Source organism: Lutra lutra, chromosome 7 (genome assembly GCF_902655055.1).
Source record: "Lutra lutra chromosome 7, mLutLut1.2, whole genome shotgun sequence".
In the NCBI taxonomy this organism is placed as follows: Eukaryota; Metazoa; Chordata; class Mammalia; order Carnivora; family Mustelidae; genus Lutra; species Lutra lutra.
The window spans coordinates 8,374,233-8,396,026 of NC_062284.1; the positions used below are offsets into that span (position 1 = coordinate 8,374,233).

The 21,794-nt window shown below is 40.2% G+C and overlaps 1 protein-coding gene across 6 annotated transcripts in view; it reads right to left on the bottom strand.

The window, feature by feature from the left end:
- Positions 1-21,794, bottom strand: part of AGBL1 (AGBL carboxypeptidase 1) — a 733,956-nt gene that overhangs the window by 207,357 nt on the left and 504,805 nt on the right. For 4 of the 6 annotated variants that reach the window (XM_047736649.1, XM_047736650.1, XM_047736647.1 and 1 more), the window contains one exon: positions 13,675-13,838. In XM_047736649.1, coding sequence (XP_047592605.1) covers positions 13,675-13,838 — 164 coding nt within the window. Of the gene's footprint in view, positions 1-11,901; positions 12,182-13,670; positions 13,839-21,794 lie in introns of those variants that run through there. The other 2 variants (XM_047736652.1, XM_047736653.1) reach the window with 2 other exon arrangements.

Below are 21,794 nucleotides of genomic sequence, written 5' to 3' on the forward strand. Positions count from 1 at the left end.
CTCCTTCCCTTCCTTTCTTCCTCCTTTCCTTATCCTCCCTCCCTCCTTTTCTTCCTCCTTCCCTTTTCCCCTTCCTTCTTCTCTTCCTCTTTCCCTTTCTTCACTCCTTCCTTCCTTCACCTTTATCAAATCCATAGTTTGATTTTCCCCTACCAGTTACAACTGGTAAACTAACTCCTACAGGTGAAGTGGACTTGAACCCCAACACTAAAGGGCCAGGTCCTTGCAAAGGTCACAGGGAGACCATGGGGTTACATAACAGAGAGTCAACATGGAGAATAAATAGAACAAGGAAGTACTCTAAAAATTAATGAAAAGCTACTGAATTAACTTAGCTACCCATGCCAGGCTATTTGCAACCTTCTTAAGTAAAAACAGGCTCTCCTATTTAGGAAAACTTCACAGGTTTTATTTGCCTTCCATTTTTAGAATTAACAACAAAGACAAGGACAGCATAGGCTGAAGCTGACAAAGAGTAGGAGGAGCAAGTTTCCTGACGGAAATCCTTCTCTAGGGTCTGGTAGCCTATTTTACTTTGAGGTATTTATAGATTCATAGGCAAGAGACCAGCTGTTCATTTGGTTGAGCCTGAGGCATAGGCGAACGATATCCCCAGTGTTGACTGGCAGTAGGTAAATCACTTAACTACACCTAGCAAGTCACTTAGCCTCCCTGGGCTCTCATGGAATCACTCGTGAAATGGGTTTTCTTTTAGGTTAGCTTCCATGGTTGTTATTAAGTGTGAACATTTTGCAAACAGCAAATGCAATATGAAAAAAAATGCACTTTGACTCCTCTCTGTCTGCAATCTCTTTCACCTTTCTCTTTTGAATCTTCTCGCCATGGTTTGCGACGCATCCCACCTACAGTGATAGACATTCCACCGAAGAGGACATGCGCCGACTTCCCTGAATGGTATTAAAACAATCAAGGGATATTTCTGGGCCAAAATGACCCAAATCATTCAGATTTTAAAACTTAACAAACACACACAGACGTACGTGCACCCAAGATATATTGTTGAGGGACTGTATGATTCAGGAAACTAATAACGTTACCTTCAATTTATATTATAACCTTAATGGCCCCCAACTCTAGGAGTTATACAGATCAGCTTCAAAAGCCAGCGGTCTCTTAAGATTCATGACATTTGGCAAAACTCTTAACCTCCATAAAACTTAATTTCTTTGTTTGCAAAAAGGGAGGCTAATAATAGCATCTGTCACAAAGGATTATATATCTGATTGACATAATAATTTTAAAATGCTTAGCCCGGCAACTGATTCATAGTTAAGCTCTAATGAATGTTTGTTATTATTGTTATATATATATATATACACACATATATATATGTGTGTGTATTTGTATGTGTATATTTGTATTTGTATGTGTATGTGTATATATATATATATATACATACAAATTATTTTTACAGTTTCATACTATTCTACAAAATTAGTCAACAATGGTTTTCTTTTCTTCTTACACTGCTAAGAATTTGGGTTGTTTAAATTTATTGGGGGATATAAGTGTCATTGCTATAAATACCTACATATTAAATATTGTTTTCTGTTAAGTTTATTTTCTGAAGGGATATTCGAGCTGGAAATACAGGATTAAATGAGAGGTTTGATGGACCATTTTACAAGTTGCTAGATTCCTCTCCAGAGGAAAGTAAACCAGTTTACAGACAGCTGTATGATATTATTAAATATCCTTCCTCATAGACACACTAAGATTTGTATTTTAATTATTTTATTTAATAGATTATTTTAAATAACAAAAATACTTGACTTTGCCTTTCTTTACAAATGGAATTGGGTTTTCTGTTGCTATTTTTCCAAGCTGAGATTAGCATTTCTTCCTGGTTAGTTCATTTATTTTGACCCATTAGGGAACCATTTACTGTTTTAAAGGAACATGTGATATTCGGTCTCAAGAGACCCCCAGCCTAGGTCCCATTCCAGCATTTCCCTTCTTGTAATCACTGGGCATTTCTTTGCCTACAACTATAGAATGAAACTAAAAAATATTCTCCTATTTGGATACCATGGGCTACTTTTTAAAAATAATCTTAATGTAGTAAGGGTGACAGAAGACGAAGAATGATATTATCAGAATTTCAAGGTAATAAGAATGGGAATTGATGGAAATAGATCAACTGAGCCTCTATGATTGTTTTGATATAATGGTACCTTTTGGGGAGGGATTCTGCCCATTTCTAGAGTTCCCATTTTGGCCCATAGACATTCGTACTCCACTTTCTGTCCCCATTCATTCTCTCTAATGAAGGAAGAATAACATGGAACTGGTGGTTTGGGGGTAGAACTTGAGGATCCTGTGGCCTCAGTGTTCCTTCTCTTCCTGTAGGACCTGACTCAGGACACACCCACTGCTCCCATGCATGATCGGCTTAGCAAGGCAGACTCTAACCCTATAGTTCGGGGTGAGGAAGTTCAATTCTGGTGGGGACATGCTCACTAACTCATTATCAGTAATAAAGCAGTTATGTCTTATTTCAATCTGATCAGCTCCTGTATCCTGTTTCTTATTTGATTTGGAACTCAGGAGAGATAAGATAGGTGCCATTCACTGACCATCCTAAAGGCCGGTAAGGCTTAGTATTTGTAGTCATTAAGCATCAAGGATGCCTAGCCATATTAACTGGTTCTACCCCTAAACTTTTTACCAGCTTCGGGGAAAGGCAAGTCACATGGCTTCTCCGACTTCCAGTTTCTTCATCTGCACAGGGCAGATAATAATCGTACACACCTCAAAGAAGTGTTGAAAGCAAGAGTTGGCGAACTACGGCTTAGTCGGACAAATCCAGTTCATTGCTTATTTTTGTAAATAACGTTTTCGTGAAATATAGCCATGTCCATATATTTACATACTGTCCATGGCTACTTCCACGCTAACACAGCAGAGCTGAGCAGTCGCAAAGAGACCATATGGTCCACAAAACTTAAAATGTCTTCTGTCTCTTTCCAGAAAAAGTCTGCCAACCCCCAGTTTAAAAGATAAAACAAGGAAAGAGTGATGCACGCAAAATGCACAGCCTGGTAGTGAAAAGAGTAAATGTTTCTTATGTGCTCACTATTACTATCTATCGGAAGACAGGATGTCTTTGTGATTAAGAGCACTGATTCTTTGGCCCGGTTCAGCTCTACAACTTACCAACTCTGCCATTTTAGGCAAGCCTCAGGGTCTTTCTAAGTCACAATGGGTTTATCAGTACATGGACATAATATTGCCTACTTTGTAGGGTTATTGAAATGCTTCAATGAGATGATCCGGCAAATGACTTCAGAGAGTACATCATCACCATCACAACTGTCATTAATTTCCTCCAAAAGGAATCTAAAATATGAACTCACTTCTAATACTAGTTCACTGATAGCAGTAAATCTCAATTAATTCACATATTCTCTCAGAAAATATTAAGTGGTCATCCTGAGAAAGTCAGAGCATGTCCAGGGATGCATAGAACTCTTCCTTCCTCCTTAACTTCCCCAATGCAGTCATCCTAAAATCTATACTCTCAGATAAAAGCCAAAGTACCACGAAGTCTCAAAGAAAAAGCACCATCTAACTCAAGTCACTTCACATGGGACAATCTACATTCGGTGAGACTGCACCAGAGTTCAAAGAACATCCAAAGTCTGGATTATCATGCAATTGTGAGTCTTGACAGAGTTCTCATGATTTAAAGATGAGTAAACAAGAAATGAGGAAATAGAAGCTGAAAGATGAGGAGGGACGAATCGGAACAATCCAGAAGGTGAAATGTTGTGTGACGTACAAAGAGATGGATGCCTCCATCAAGCAACAGAGAGATGCATGCTTTGGGGAATGACCGGCCACCAGAAACAGAAGCCAGTCTGACGTCCTGGGAAGGTATCAGGAAAATTTTTTTTAAATGGCATTTATGAAACATTATATGAAAAAAGTACAGATTGAAATGGAACAAAAACAGGCCATATTACAAAAGGAATAAAAGAGATGCTGATGAGAAATAATGAAACAGGAGCAACAAATCTCAATGTAAAGTAACAGAAATCAAAACACATTGTTAACAAAGAGGAGAGACTCTGTGAGGACAAACAGCCTCCAGAACTTGGTGAATGGGACTGAAGAAGAAAAGTGATGAAGGGGGAAGAAGAGACAGAGGCAGAGGTTGGGAAGCAGATACCAAACACTCCAGAGAAACAAAGATGAAGACGGGGGATGGAATCACTGCTTTCTGGTAATTGAAAGCCATGTCAGAGGGGAAGAAAGGTTTGAATTGAAATCAACCAGAAGTACCTAAATGCCAAAGAAGAAATATTTTTGATGTGGTAGAAAAAGAAGTTGACGTTAATGAACAAGAAAAACCAGGACAACTATCAAGGCAACAAAATCAGGGTGCGTGCTGAGGCTGCCCAACTAGGCTGAGAGTGGCAGGATTAAACAGCAGAGTATGTCCACACTGTTACAGTGAATGAACTCTCCAGGGAGGCTCAGTGGAATTCCTGTGTAAGGGGAAGAAAGAGTCACACGTATATGAATGTGACAAGAATATAACTTTGAGGGCGTCTGCGTGGCTCAGTTGGTTAAGCGACTCCCTTCAGCTCAGGTCATAATCCTGGAGTCCCAGGATCGAGTTCCACATCAGGCTCCCTGCCCAGCGGGGAGTCTGTTTTTCCTTCTAACCCTCACCCCTCTCATATGCTCTCTCTCTCTCGCTCATTCTTTTTCAAATAAATAAATAAAATCTTTTTATAAAAAAAGAGAATATACCTTTGATTTATTTTACCAAAAAAAATTCATTAAAAAAATTTTTTGTTGTTTTTTTAAGGTATGCTCTAGCAAAAAATGTGACATGAATCAACCCAGAAAAAATAATGGGGACATGATTGTATATAATGGATAGAAAAGAGCAATGTGAGTAATTAAACAAAACTGAATTTTAAAGTGATTTGACTATGACTATAAGGCAATCTAAATGTCACAGATACTCCTTATATGGGAAAAGAGAAGTGGAAAAATAGTATCTTTGTTTCAAACAAATGGGAAACAAATGGGTTTTACAGGCAATCTGTGTATGTTCAAGATGTGTACGTTCAAGGATAAATCCTAGGAAATGGAAAGTGTTCCACATCATAGAACAATACACACTACACACAGATTTTACTCATTCACAAATACAGGCACAAACCTCCTTAATTCACAGTAAATAATACCAATATCTATGATAATATGGTATCTTAGATTTTCAAGGATGGATGAGTATTAGAGACTCTACTAACATAATATAAGACTTTATTAATTCAAAGTAATAATCATTTTTCTAGATACCAAAAAAATGGATAAAATTCATCATCCATTTTTTTTTTACAGCTTTATAAACATATATTTTTATCCCCAGGGGTACAGGTCTGCGAATCGCCAGGTTTACACACTTCACAGCACTCACCATAGCACATACCCTCCCCAATATCCATAACCCCACCCCCCTCTCCCAACCCCCTCCCCCCATCAACCCTCAGTTTGTTTTGTAAGATTAAGAGTCACTTATGGTTTGTCTCCCTCCCAATCCCATCTTGTTTCATTTACTCTTCTCCTACCCCCTCAACCCCCCATGTTGCATCTCCTCTCCCTCATATCAGGGAGATCATATGATAGTTGTCTTTCTCCGATTGACTTATTTCGCTAAGCATGATACCCTCTAGTTCCATCCATGTCGTCGCAAATGGCAAGATTTCATTTCTTTTGATGGCTGCATAGTATTCCATTGTGTATATATACCACATCTTCTTTATCCATTCGTCTGTAGATGGACATCTAGGTTCTTTCCATAGTTTGGCTATTGTAGACATTGCTGCTATAAACATTCGGGTGCACGTGCCCCTTCGGATCACTACGTTTGTATCTTTAGGGTAAATACCCAGCAGTAGAAAAAAGAAAGGATGAATACCCAAGTTTTGTAGCAACATGGACGGGACTGGAAGAGATTATGCTGAGTGAAATAAGTCAAGCAGAGAGAGTCAATTATCATATGGTTTCACTTATTTGTGGAGCATAACAAATAGCATGGAGGACAAGGGGAGATGGAGAGGAGAAGGGAGTTGAGGGAAATTGGAAGGGGAGGTGAACCATGAGAGACTATGGACTCTGAAAAATGATCTGAGAATTTTGAAGGGGTGGGGGTGGGAGGTTGGGGGCACCAGGTGGTGGGTATTGTAGAGGGCACGGATTGCATGGAGCACTGGGTGTGGTGCAAAAATAATGAATACTGTTATGCTGAAAAAATTAAAAAATTAAAAAAAAAACAGAAAATAAAAAAAATAAAAAAATAAAAATTCATCATCCAATCCTGCTTTTTAAAATTAATATGCTAAAAAGCAAATTTATAAAGAAGACATCAAACATTAATATCAAAACAACAGATGGGGGTGCCCAGGTGGATCAGTCAGTTAGCATTTGCTTTGGGCTCCAGTCATGATCTCAGGGTCCTGGGATTCAGCCCCACACTGGGCTCCCTGCTCAATGGGGCATCTGCTTCTCCCTCTCCATCTGCCCCTCCCCCACCTCCTGTTCTCTCATGCTCTCTCTCTCAAGTAAATTAAAAAACAAAAACAGACATTTTACTTAATGTTCAAATGCTTAGAGTCATTCCCATTTTGAAGTTAGGTTCACAGCAAGGATCTGAATAGAATATAGGATCTGAATAGAACCAGCCTTAAACAATATTCTCAAACTCTAGCCAATACTATAAAAAAGAATAAAAACTGAGTAAGGCTATAGGCCTGCCTGGGTGGCTCAGTGGGTTAAGCGTCTGCCTTCAGGTCAGGTCATGATCTCAGGGTCTTGGGATCAAGCCCCACACTGGGCTCCCTGCTCAGCGGGGAGCCTGCTTCTCCCTCTCCCTCTGCAGCTCCTCCTGCTTGTACTCTCTCTCTCTGTGTCAAATAAATAAATAAAATCTTAAAAAAACACAAAAATGAGTAAAGCTAATTATCAAAATTTATAAATGTCATGACAACCTCTCTAAAAAAAAAAAAAAAAAACAGAAAAATCCATGTAAACACTTTTAGGTATAACTACAGAGTTTAATGAAATTATAAATAGACAGGGGCGCCTGGGTGGCTCAGTGGGTTAAGCCGCTGCCTTCGGCTCAGGTCATGATCTCAGAGTCCTGGGATCGAGCCCCGCATCGGGCTCTCTGCTCAGCAGGGAGCCTGCTTCCTCCTCTCTCTGCCTGCCTCTCTGCCTGCTTGTGATCTCTCTGTCAAATAAATAAAAATTAAAAAAAAATAAAATAAATTAAAAAAAAGAAATTATAAATTATAAATTATAAATAGACAAATATATATATTCAGCATTTTCCTATATCATGATGACAGCCATTTAGAAAAATATGGAGAAAAGACTTTTAAGAGTAACGAGAAAATTTAAAATATGAAGATTAAAAGCTTTTGATGATATATCTAAGAATTGCACAAAAGGGTACAAAAGGAACCCCTACAATACTTCCTTTATGAACACTGAAGAAGAGCTAAATAAGTGGGACAAAATTTCAGATTTTGAAAAAGCAATATGGGCAAACAGTCAACAGACCAAAAAATCTATAATTTTAATGTAATTTGTGTTAAAATCCCAGTGGTTTCATTCTTGGCAGTTAACAACTCATTATAGGGCTCACCAGTGAAAAAAAAACAAGGGAAAATAGCAAAGCACATTTTTAAAACAAATATTAATGAGGTGGTGCTTGTAACATTACATATTTAAGTTGTACAGCTACAGTATTAAAAACTGAAGAGAACAGAACATCAAAAAATATACCTAGGTATATTCACATGTAGATACTGTAAAGAGACTAACATTACTAATTAATGATGGATTATTTAGTAATTACTAAGGCAAATGGTGAATAATTTAGAAATACAGAATTATTTAATTATAACTGGAAAAGAAATTATAATATGTAAATAGACTCATTATAAAAGCATCTACCTCAGTATAATTATATCAATTGACACAGTTTTACAATGAATTATTATTTGTATAATTAGTTATGAATTATTTGTTATTCAAATGAAGTAGGTATGCTGTCAAAGCTAAAAGAGACAAAGAAAAAAACTGGTACACCTGTCCATGTAAAAACAAAAACATCTAAAGTCAATAAACGACATTAAAAAAAATGCGAAAGGTAAATAGGAAAACTATTTGCAATATCCATGACAAAGAGGTGTTGAACATCTTTAACACAGAAATTTCAATTAAATTTAAATATAAATTTAAGAAAGGAAAAAACATGATGCTGAAAGGAATAAAAACCAAAAGACATACCCAGGAAATTTATTTTAAAAAGAAATGATACAGAAACATTTTATCTATATCAGAAAAGGTAACACTTTAAATTAAAACCACATCCTCTTTTCACCTAAAAATGGCAAAGACTGTAATGCAAAAGCAATGGGTGTGTCTAGAAGACATGTTAGAGAAAATCCAGTTGAGCTTGGGTTTGGCAATGACTCTTCAGATATAACACCAAACAAAGGCAGGATGAATGAAAGGAGTAACTGATGAGCTTGACTTCATTAAAATGAAAGATTTCTGCTCTGGGAAAGATACTGTGAAGAGAAGGAGAAGACAAGCCATAGACTGGGAGAAAATATTTGCAAAAGACACATCTGAGAAAGGACTGTTACCCAAAATATACAAAGAGCTCTTAAAATTCAACAATAAGGAAACAACCTGATTGAAAAATGGGCCAATGACCTTAAAGACTCCTCACTAAAGAAGATAGACATACATCTGGTAAACTAAGCATATGAAAAGACGTTCCACATGGTATGCCATCAGGAAAATGCAAATTGAAATGATGCCATTAGACACCTGTAAGAATGGCCAAAATCCAGAACATGGACAAAGACAAATGTTGGTGAGGATGTGGAGCAGTATGAACTCTCACTTTTGGCTGCTGGGAATGCAAAACAGTACAGCCACTCTGGAAGACAGTTTGGTGATTTCTCACAAAATGAAACATGCTTTTACCATACGATCCAGCAATCACACTCTTTGGTGTTTACCCAAAGGAGCTGAAAACTTCTGTCCACACAAAACCTGTACACGGATGTTTATAGCAGCTTTATTCATAATTGCCAAAACTTAGAGGCAGCCAAGATGTCCTTCAGTGGCCAAATGGATAAATAAACTGTGAATCATCCAGACAATGGAATATTTTTCAGTGCTAACACTAAATGAGCTATCGAGTCACGAAAAGAGATGGAGGAAACATGAATGCATATTTCTATGAGAAAAAGGCCAATCTGAAAAGCCTGCATACTATATGGTTCCAATTATATGACTTTCTGGAAAAGGTAAAACTATGGGCACAGTAAAAAGATCAGTGGCTTCAAGGGGTTCGTGGGGAGGGAGGGTTGAATAGGCAGAGTACAGAGGATTTTTAGGGCATTGAAACTTACGCTGTATGAAACCATAATGATAACACATGTCATTATACACTTGTCCAAACCCACAGAATATACAACAGCAAGAGTGAAACCTAAGGTAAACTATGGACTTTGGATGATAATGATGTGTCAATGTCACTACATCAACTGTCACAAATGCCTCCATTCCAGTGGTGGATGTTGATAACAGGAGAGGCTGTGTATATTGGGGACAAAATATACATGAGACATCCATACTTTCCTCCCAATTTTACTGTGAAGCTAAAACAGCTCTTAGAAATAAAATCTATTTTTAAAAGGCCACTCAGGTGGCCCTAAAAGATACTTGATTTTTATTTGAAAATAGTTTTGCCCTTGTGGGGACGCCTGGGTGGCTCAGTGGGTTAAAGCCTCTGCCTTCGGCTCAGGTCATGATCCCAGGGTCCTGGGATCGAGCCCCGCATCGGGCTCTCCACTCAGTGGGGAGCCTGCTTCCCTCTCTCTCTCTGCCTGCCTCTCTGCCTACTTTGATCTCTTTCAAATAAATAAATAAAATCTTTTAAAAAAAAAAATCAAGTGTCTTTTAATTAATAAAATCTAATTATGTTTTCTCAAGTCTAGGGCACTTTTTTACTTTTTCAGTCTTGCCTCATCAAACTCAAGAGAGGACTGAATAAAGTCCTGACCCTGACGCTCAGAGAAGCCCAGGTTCACGCCCCGGAGACTACAGTTTGGGAAAATAAACCAGATACTGAGCCATCAGCCAGGCATAGCTCGGAAACTCTGAGCGTATCTGTTATTAATGGAGGGAGAAGCGGAGATGGGGGAGCTCAGCGGAGAAGAGCTAGAGGCAGTGAAGGGATACAGATGGAGAAGCGCAGGGGCTGATGTGGCAAACCTGTGAAATGACTTTGCAAAAGACCTGTCACAACAGATACACGACACCTCGGGAAGACATGGCCGAGCATTCCTGCAGCACGTGCGCAATTATTTCCGGGGATAAGACCGAGAAAAAAAGAGGAGGGAAGAGGAGAGGAGGGAGTCTGCAGGCATTTTTCTTAAACGAGCAACTGGGAAGAAGAGACCTGAAAAAGACAAACCAAAACAAAGAAGGGCCGCACCGTACTTCATTCTAAGCTTCAGTCCCTGGGCAGACATCCACAATTTCTGCTCTTTTTCCGCTCATGAAAAATGGTGAAGTTGCTCCGTGGATGTTGACTACACTCTAATTGTTTTGATGGTAAATGAGGTATGAAACCTATTGTCAAAAAACACGTTGTTCGGGATGCAGAGCCATATTTTATCTCCCCAGCACATCACTCCCCAGGGGTAAACACTTTCTATGGGGCCGAAGAGATTCAAAATACCATGTCCTCGCGTTTCTTTAAAGACAGAGTTTTAGGGGCGCCTGGGTGGCTCAGTGGGTTAAGCCTCTGCCTTCGGCTCAGGTCATGATCTCAGGGTCCTGGGATCGAGCCCCGCATCGGGCTCTCTGCTCAGCGGGGAGCCTGTTTCTCCCTCTCTCTCTCTGCCTGGCTCTCTGCCTACTTGTAATCTCTCTCTCTCTGTCAAATAAATAAATTTAAAAAAATCTTAAAAAAAAAAAGACAGAGTTTTAGGTAAAAACCTGCCCTTTACCTTCCCTAGTATTTCCTTCTGTGCAACTAAAAAAGAATCCTCCTGAAGTCTGCAAGCCTGTCCTACAGAGCATGCCCAAGGAAAGGTCAGGTGCGTAGGTGGGTGGCAGACCTCTCCTCTTGAAACCATATGGAGTGCAGTGTTGATAAACATTAGTTACACCCTTCGTATTAGAGGGAGAGCCCTGTTGCTAACTGAATCCCTAGGATTTGCTTGGCTTTCCTGATTATTATATCTTGTGATGGAGCCCTATTCATCAGAAACTAATCAAAGGGTACTCGAACAGCCTGCTGTTGATTGCAAACCAACAGATTTAAGTTCCCCTCTGCTATCCTTTAATGGATATACCCTTACTGGCTAGAATATTTACTGGGTCAAGATAGGTTCACGGTGATTTTCCTCTCAGGTAGTTTTGGGTCCTTTGGGCAGGAACCACATCTATTTTGATCAACTGCCTGGATGAACAGAAAGACGGATTGAGAGACACACATTTGGGTGAAATGGGCAAATTCCATCCTGCCGTCGGCACCCAAACTCAGTGCCTCTTAAACTGAATTCAAATCTAATTAAAACACACACATGAGGGATGCCTGGGTGGCTCAGTGGTTAAAGCCTCTGCCTTCGGCTCAGGTCATGATCTCAGGGTCCTGGGATTGAGTCCCGCGTCAGGCTATCTGTCTCTCTCTGTCTGCCTCTCTGCCTACTTGTGATCTGTCAAATTAAAACAACAACAACAACAAAATAACTTAAAAAAAAATCTTAAAAACAAACACACACATGAAAAAAATAAAATAAAATAAAAACACACACATGAATCACATCCTGCATGTAGGTATCCTGCCCTTAAGAAGCTGCACCAGCCTAAGGAGGGCCAGAGGTCATGGAGGATTTCAAGCTTCAGGACGCAGGTGCTGCTTACAACTGAAACATTAACAGGAGTGTGGGGTGGCAGGGAGGAGCGGGAAATACCATCTTCTTATGACAACCCACACAGCAGCCATTGTATTTGAAGCTCGACACCAAATTCTTTAGACTTGAATTAGAAGAGGCACTTGTTTGATAGATTTCCTCTTGTTCCAGTTTGCAGGCAACTAATCCTCACTGCCCTGGATCAAACAGACGGGAGCAATCAATTCAGGGAAAGCAAGCAATGCCAGGTCTGCTCAATCTTCCCTCAATGAGCCGCAGAGAAGAAGGTGGGGTGGGGGGTGGAGAAAGAAAGAAAATTCAGGCATGCCTGCACCCAACATAGCTTAGCAAAGGAAAAGATGAAAAGATAAGTTGAAATATGTATCCTGGCAGGTGGAAGCACTTGCTGTCAGAGGGAAGACGCTGACCCGCCACAGTGATGCCCAACGCGCCACGCCTGGGGGTACTGAGCGGGACTGAAGGTAGCAGGGGCGGACAGCAGTCGGGATGATGTCAAAACAAAAGAAATCAGGGCCAGTGTCTCGAGGGAGGAAAGAGGTCCAGATTTACTTAGGTCTCCATGGTCTGTGATCTACATACAGTGTGATGAGCAAGTTAATTACTGCATTTAGGTAATTAAGTCTCAGAGAAACCAGGACCTTCCAAAGCAAAATTAATTTACGCTGCTAGATCTTTCCAGGCTTGACTGGCCATTTGGTGAGAAGTCACGTTGGAACCACAGCCTCACAGAGGCAGGAAGAAGATTAATGAAAATACGCTAGAAATAAAACAGCCCCAGTATCAATGGCTTGCTCTCTGCCTTTGGACCGGAAGGGCATGAGGAGATGCTTCCTGGTTTACCAGCAGCCACTTCCTCCCCCAGCAGCTCAAGGCCCCATCCATTCCCTGCCTCAAAGCATGGCCAATGACTTAGTCTTTTTTGACTCCTTTTTTCTTGGTCCTCTCTTCTCCCACACGGCCATTCTATCTTTCTTTTTTGCCCCCTGCTTCTGTTTTGATCAAGTCTAAAATATCTGTCTATATTAAAGGGCATCGAAAGAGCTCATTTGGATAATGGTTCTCCCTCTCTTGACTCAACACCATGAATGATTCTCACAGTTCTTGGAGATCCCTCATTCCCCTGCAGTGGCCCTGAGTCAGGGTCTCCAGGCCAATATATAAATCACCATCAGGTGGTTCTTCTCATGATCTGACAAGGAACAGTGCTTTTTAAGAACAGGGAGAGTCAAATATTTCTTGTCCCCAAGTTCCTAGATGTTGGCCATGAGATTGCCTTTTTTTTGCTGAGTAATAGCTCCGAAATGATGCCTGTATACATACAAACACACTACTGGCAAGAGACACATAGGACGATGTGTGTGTGTTCACTGAGCTGCATCTTCTCTACCATAAGCAAAATGTATGAATAATGCATGCTTATAGATACACGTAGCTTTATATATGCTTTTATGTGTACAAGTAGGCACCATCCTCCCTGTGTTCAGCAAGAAGTGAGGATGCCCCGGGTATGGCTCCAGTAGACCACCGTTGTCCTTACCTTCAGTTGGCGGCTCCTCCATATGGTCTCCTCGTCAAAGACCTGTAGGACCACTTGGCTTTCATCTCCAAGATGGGCTCTGATCGGAACACCAAGGTCCAAATCTCCCTCCCACCGCTGTGAGCGACTTACCGTTGGATGTGTTGGTCCAGGGCTTCTTCAACCGCATTCAGGAGAGTTGCGGCCCGGGTCAGGAGCTGACGGCTGCAGCTTACGGACTTGAGTTCCAAGATGAGTAAACTCAAGCAGTACATGGCTCCCATCTCCTCCAGCTCACTGGTGCCAAACTGGAGACCCTGCCAGGTAAATAAAACCATCAGAAGAGACTATATAATGGGAATGGAGTGAAGACAATTTGGAATAGAGAGGGAGAACTCCTGGACACATGACTATCACAGAAATTGAGAATTAATAGCATTTATCAGCCCCTGTCTAATGGGCTTTGCTGGGTGCTTTCTGGATTGGTAGTTCTCAGTCTGCGTTATGTGTCATCCAGGGTTTCCCAGAAGGAACCCCCCCCCCCCAGGGACAATAATGCGCTGGCAGGGGTCCTGAAGGGCAGAGAGGTATGTGGGGTTCCAGGAGTCACTTCCCCCTCTTTAATCAAAACAACAGTGCTTCCATCTGTATTTTTAAAAAGGGTTCCACTGTTGAAACAAAAGATTGTAAATGACTGTATTAAGAGATGCCCTTTCCTTTCCATAAATCTGTCAGTGGACAAGAATGAGGGAGATCCTTTATATATAAATACCAAAACTTAAGGACAACAACACCAGCATTTATTTAATCTGTACTGTGATAGTACATGAGAGCAAAGCCATGATATTCACTCTATGCTATTACCCATGAAGCAACCTATAATAATAAACAATTTTATTGAGCATTTACTAGGTGCCACATGCTGTTCTGAGCCCCTTCACATGCATTTAATTCAATGAATACTTATTAAAGTTATATGAGGTAGGTGTTGCTATTTCATCCATTACACAGGGAAAGGAGAGTTAGACCCATGTAGATGATAGTTTATCCATGAGTGCACAATGATAGGGACTAGTAAGTGAATCATGAGTTGACTCTTCAACAAAGTGTTATACAAAGACTAGGAAGGACCCCATTACATAATGAAGTACAAACTGCATGGTTTTTGAAATTAGATAGGAATTGGGTTTGAATCCTGACTTCACCATTTTCTGATTGTGTGATCTTGGACTTAATGAACACTATTAGCTCTAATTTTCTCATCTGAAAAATGAGATTAAAATCCTTCCCTCCACACGCTTGGGCATGTGGTGATATGTCAGGGTCTACAAAATGCTGGTCAATATCAGCTCGATTTCTCCTTCCTTAGGCCTAGCAAATATATCTAATATGACAAAATTCAATGTGGTCCTGAGTTCTCTATCTCTATAAATACATTTCATTTCAATGAAAAATTATTAATAGTTGAATATTATTTTTTAAAGAGATTTTCATATCCAAATAGCAGTGATACAGGAAACACAGATGTAATAGTAAAAATCCAAAAAGATTGGTCATAAGCATCACAATGGAAAACAAAATTCCAAACTGGGAATTTATCAGCCTCACGAAAGAATTTCTAGGTAAAAGGATAAAGGAAAATAGGTCTATTTCAGCTTATTTCAAAGTTGTTTGAAAATTTGATTTGCTGCATGTTTGGACACCTGTTTTCCTAAAGAAAGGAGACACTGCTTCAGAGTTAAGGGAAGTCTGTTCTTCTGTAAACAACAGAAATGGGAGGGGAAGACAGATGTTTAACAAGTTTTCTTAAGTCGGTAGAAAAGATCACTGTTTAAAGAGAGAAACATCTCAGTCTCTTTCCATGAGCTAAAGTTCCAACCTTGTTCTTACACCTTATTTTCCTGGCTTTTCTTCTTCCCTCTAGAATGACCAGCTGAGTGGGGAGTTACCAAGCGAAGGCCATGCCCTCCTCCTCAATCAGCCACCTCGCTGGTGGCAAGAAAGAGTAAACAAGGAGAATATGAACTAAATCCGGCCCCTCAAGGCAGGCAGGATGCCTGATACATATGTGTAACCCCAGCATATAGCAGAGAACATACAGGTCAAAAGAAGGACAAGTCCTTGGTAGAAACAAATCTCATTGCATGAGCCATCTTGATAGGTCAGGGGCAACACCATGGTATAAGTCAGCTTCTATAAAAAACAGCCAAAACGATAGCAATTTTATAACAAAAAATATTTCCATATCCCAAATATCAGTCCATTTATTTCAAGCAATGGTTGGTATTCTAAAAAAGACTTGTTGAGAAGACCTGTATTAAAGGAACTGTACCACTTACTGGCTTTGTGGTCTTGAGTAAATCACCTAGTCCATTTTGATCTCCATTATGAATCTTTCTTTAATACACTCTTTTTACTCTCACCCAGTATCCAAAAAATTTATTGATATGGATAGTCTCCTTCTAACGCCATACACAATCTAGAAGTGAAATCCTCAAAGGCAAGGACCAAGCATGATTCCTGGCATGGAGCCAATAGCCTATTATATAGCTTATCTTCAAAATATGAGAAATGGATAAGCAATGGCCTTACATGGATGGCTATGGAGCAGCATGAACATACAGTCTCTTGGATACACATCCTATTTGTCAAGTGGAACTTCGCTTTTTTGGGTAGCAAGTGTATGAATGCCTTTAATTATGTTCCACCACTGCCAAATGTCACGAAGAGTGAAATACTTTATTTTTGCTTCAGGGATGCATTCACATCTCTAGATATGATCCAGAAAACAGGTAGACAAAATTTAGAAAGCCGGAGATCTGCTTGCATCAGTTATCATGGGTCTACAGTCACAAGTTCATAAATGAAGCTGGCTTTGGGCTACTTTAAAAGTGAGTCTTATGGAGGAGTCAAGATGGCGGAGAAGTAGCAGCTGAGACTACTTCAGGTAGCGGGAGATCAGCTAAATAGCTTATCTAAAGATTGCAAACACCTACAAATCCAACCGGAGATTAAAGAGAAGAAGAACAGCAATTCTAGAAACAGAAAATCAACCACTATCTGAAAGGTAGGACTGGCGGAGAAGTGAATCCAAAGCAACGGGAAGATAGACCGCGGGGGGAGGGGCCGGCTCCCGGCGAGCGGCGGAGCAACGGAGCAAAATCAGGACTTTTAAAAGTCTGTTCCGCGGAGGGACATCACTCCAGAGGCTTAACTGGGGTGAAGCCCAGGCAGGGTCAGCGCGGCCTCAGGTCCCACAGGGTCACAGAAGGATCGGGGGTGTCTGAGTGTCGCAGAGCTTACCGGTATTAGAACGGGGAAGCCGGCTGCAGAGACAGAGCCGAGGAGTGACTCTCAGCTCGGGGTTGCCTTGAACCGGTCGCAGGCTCGGTCAGCTCGGAGCGCGGCCGGAGGCCAGGGTGGCGGGAGTCACTGGGCGCTGTTCTCTGGGGGCGCACTGAGGAGTGGGGCCCCGGGCTCTCGGCTCCTCCGGGCCGGAGACCGGGAGGCCGCCATCTTCATTCCCATCCTCCGGACTCTACGGAAAGCGCTCAGGGAACAAAAGCTCCCGAAAGCGAACCCGAGCGGATTACTCAGCGCGGCCCCGGGTAAGGGCGGTGCAACTCCGCCTGGGGCAAAGACGCTTGAGAATCACTACAACGGGCCCCTCCCCCAGAAGATCAACCGGGAAACCCAGCCAGGACCAAGTTCACCTACCGAGGAGTGTAGTTTCAATACCAAGGAGAGCGGCAGAATTCCAGAGGAGGAGAAAGCAAAGCACGGAACTCATGCCTTTCTCCCCATGATTCTTTAGCCTTGCAGTTAATTTAATTTTTTTTTCCTTTTCAATTTTTTTTTCTCCTCTTCTGCTAATTTTTTTAACTTTTACCGTTTTCTTTTTTTAACGTTTTTTAAATAGTTTATCTAATATATATATATATATTTTTTCCTTTTCATATTTTTTATCGGCTTTCTTTTTTTAATAGTTTTTTTTTTCTTTCTGAACCCCTTTTTATCCCCTTTCTCCCCCCTCACGATTTGGGATCTCTTCTGATTTGGCTAAAGCATATTTTCCTGGGGTTGTTACCACCCTTTTAGTATTTTACTTGCTCCTTCATATACTCTTATCTGGACAAAATGACAAGGCGGAAAAATCCACAACAAAAAAAAGAACAAGAAGCAGTACCAAATGCTAGGGACCTAATCAATACAGACATTGGTAATATGTCAGATATAGAGTTCAAAATGATGATTCTCAAGGTTCTAGCCGGGCTTGAAAAAGGCATGGAAGATATTAAAGCAACCCTCTTGGGAGATATAAAAGCCCTTTCTGGAGAAATAAAAGAACTAAAATCTAACCAAGTTGAAATCAAAAAAGCTATTAATGAGGTGCAATAAAAAATGGAGGCTCTCACTGCTAGGATAAATGAGGCAGAAGAAAGAATTAGCGATATAGAAGACCAAATGACAGAGAATAAAGAAGCTGAGCAAAAGAGGGACAAACAGCTACTGGACCACGAGGGGAGAATTCGAGAGATAAGTGACACCATAAGACAAAACAACATTAGAATAATTGGGATTCCAGAAGAAGAGGAAACAGAGAGGGGAGCAGAAGGTATGTTGGAGAGAATTATTGGAGAGAATTTCCCCAATATGGCAAAGGGAACAAGCATCAAAATCCAGGAGGTTCAGAGAACCCCCCTCAAAATCAATAAGAATAGGTCCACACCCCATCACCTAACAGTAAAATTGACAAGTCTTAGTGACAAAGAGAAGATCCTGAAAGCAGCCCGGGAAAAGAAGTCTGTAACATACAATGGTAAAAATATTAGATTGGCAACAGACTTATCCACAGAGACCTGGCAGGCCAGAAAGAGCTGGCATGATATATTCAGAGTACTAAATGAGAAAAACATGCAGCCAAGAATACTATATCCAGCTAGGCTATCATTGAAAATCGAAGGAGAGATTAAAAGCTTCCAGGACAAACAAAAACTGAAAGAATTTGCAAATACCAAACCAGCTCTACAGGAAATATTGAAAGGGGTCCTCTAAGCAAAGAGAGACCCTCAAAGTAGTAGATCAGAAAGAAACAGAGACAATATACAATAACAGTCACCTTACAGGCAATACAATGGCACTAAATTCATATCTCTCAATACTTACCCTGAATGTTAATGGGCTAAATGCCCCAATCAAAAGACACAGGGTATCAGAATGGATAAAAAAACAAAAACCATCTATATGTTGCCTACAAGAAACTCATCTTAAACCCAAAGACACCTCCAGGTTTAAAGTGAGGGGTTGGAAAGGAATTTACCATGCTAATGGACATCAGAAGAAAGCAGGAGTGGCAATCCTTATATCAGATCAATTAGATTTTAAGCCAAAGACTATAATAAGAGATGAGGAAGGACACTATATCATACTCAAAGGAACTGTCCAACAAGAAGATCTAACAATTTTAAATATCTATGCCCCTAACGTGGGAGCGGCCAACTATATAAACCAATTAATAACAAAATCAAAGAAACATATCGACAAGAATACAATAATAGTAGGGGATTTTAACACTCCCCTCACTGAAATGGACAGATCATCCAAGCAGAAGATCAACAAGGAAATCAAGGCCTTAAATGACACACTGGACCAGATGGACATCACAGATATATTCAGAACATTTCATCCCAAAGCAACAGAATACACATTCTTCTCTAGTGCACATGGAACATTCTCCAGAATAGATCACATTCTTGGTCCTAAATCAAGTCTCAACCGGTATCAAAAGATTGGGATCATTCCCTGCATATTTTCAGACCACAATGCTCTAAAGCTAGAACTCAATCACAAGAGGAAATTTGGAAAGAACCCAAATACATGGAGACTAAACAGCATCCTTCTAAAGAATGAATGGGTCAACCAGGAAATTAAAGGAGAATTGAAAAAATTCATGGAAACAAATGATAATGAAAACACAATGGTTCAGAATCTGTGGGACACAACAAAGGCAGTCCTGAGAGGAAAATATATAGCGGTACAAGCCTTTCTCAAGAAACAAAAAAGGTCTCAGGTACACAACCTAACCCTACACCTAAAGGAGCTGGAGAAAGAACAAGAAAGAAACCCTAAACCCAGCAGGAGAAGACAAATCATAAAGATCAGACCAGAAATCAATGAAATAGAAACCAAAAAAACAATAGAACAAATCAATGAAACTAGGAGCTGGTTCTTTGAAAGAATTAATAAGATTGATAAACCCCTGGCCAGACTTATCAAAAAGAAAAGAGAAAGGACCCAAATAAATAAAATCATGAATGGAAGAGGAGAGATCACAACGAACACCAAAGAAATACAATTATAAGAACATACTATGAGCAACTCTACGCCAACAAATTTGACAATCTGGAAGAAATGGATGCATTCCTAGAGACATATAAACTACCACAACTGAACCAGGAAGAAATGGAAAGCCTGAACAGACCCATAACCAGTAAGGATATTGAAACAGTCATCAAAAATCTCCAAACAAACAAAAGCCCAGGGCCAGATGGCTACCCGGGGGAATTCTACCAAACATTTAAAGAAGAACTAATTCCTATTCTCCTGAAACTGTTCCAAAAAATAGAAATAGAAGGAAAACTTCCAAACTCATTTTATGAGGCCAGCATCACCTTGATCCCAAAACCAGACAAGGATCCCATCAAAAAAGAGAACTACAGACCAATATCCTTGATGAACACAGATGCAAAAATTCTCGCCAAAATACTAGCCAATAGGATTCAACAGTACATTAAAAGGATTATTCACCACGACCAAGTGGGATTTATTCCAGGGCTGCAAGGTTGGTTCAACATCCGCAAATCAATCAATGTGATACAACACATTAATAAAAGAAAGAACAAGAATCATATGATACTCTCCATAGATGCTGAAAAAGCATTTGACAAAGGACAGCATCCCTTCCTGATCAAAACTCTTCAAAGTGTAGGGATAGACGGCACATACCTCAATATCATCAAAGCCATCTATGAAAAACCCACCGCAAATATCATTCTCAATGGAGAAAAACTGAAAGCTTTTCCACTAAGGTCAGGAACACGGCAGGGATGTCCGTTATCACCACTGCTATTCAACATAGTACTAGAAGTCCTAGCCTCAGCAATCAGACAACAAAAGGAAATTAAAGGCATCCAAATCGGCAAAGAAGAAGTCAAACTATCACTCTTTGCAGATGATATGATACTATATGTGGAAAACCCAAAAGACTCCACTCCAAAACTGCTAGAACTTGTACAGGAATTCAGTCAAGTGTCAGGATATAAAATCAATGCACAGAAATCAGTTGCATTTCTCTACACCAACAACAAGACAGAAGCAAGAGAAATTACGGAGTCCATCCCATTTACAATTGCACCCAAAACTATAAGATACCTAGGAATAAACCTAACCAAAGAGACTAGGAATCTATACTCAGAAAACTATAAAGTACTCATGAAAGAAATTGAGGAAGACACAAAGAAATGGAAAAATGTTCCATGCTCCTGGATTGGAAGAATAAATATTGTGAAAATGTCTATGCTACCTAAAGCAATCTACACATTTAATGCAATTCCTATCAAAGTAACATCCATTTTTTTCAAAGAAATGGAACAAATAATCCTAAAATTTATATGGAACCAGAAAAGACCTCGAATAGCCAAAGGAGTATTGAAAAAGAAAGCCAAAGTTGGTGGCATCACAATTCCGGACTTCAAGCTCTATTACAAAGCTGTCATCATCAAGACATCATGGTATTGGCACAAAAACAGACACATAGATCAATGGAACAGAATAGAGAGCCCAGAAATGGACCCTCGACTCTATGGTCAACTCATCTTCGACAAAGCAGGAAAGAATGTCCAATGGAACAAAGACAGCCTCTTCAATAAATGGTGTTGGGAAAATTGGACAGCCACATGCAGAAAAATGAAATTGGATCATTTCCTTACACCACACACGAAAATAGACTCAAAATGGATGAAGGATCTCAATGTGAGAAAGGAATCCATCAAAATCCTCGAGGAGAACACAGGCATCAACCTCTTCGACCTCAGCCGCAGCAACATCTTCCTAGGAACATCACCAAAGGCAAGGGAAGCAAGGGCAAAAATGAACTTTTGGGATTTTATCAAGATCAAAAGCTTTTGCACAGCAAAGGAAACAGTGAACAAAACCAAAAGACAACTGACAGAATGGGAGAAGATATTTGCAAATGACATATCAGATAAAGGGCT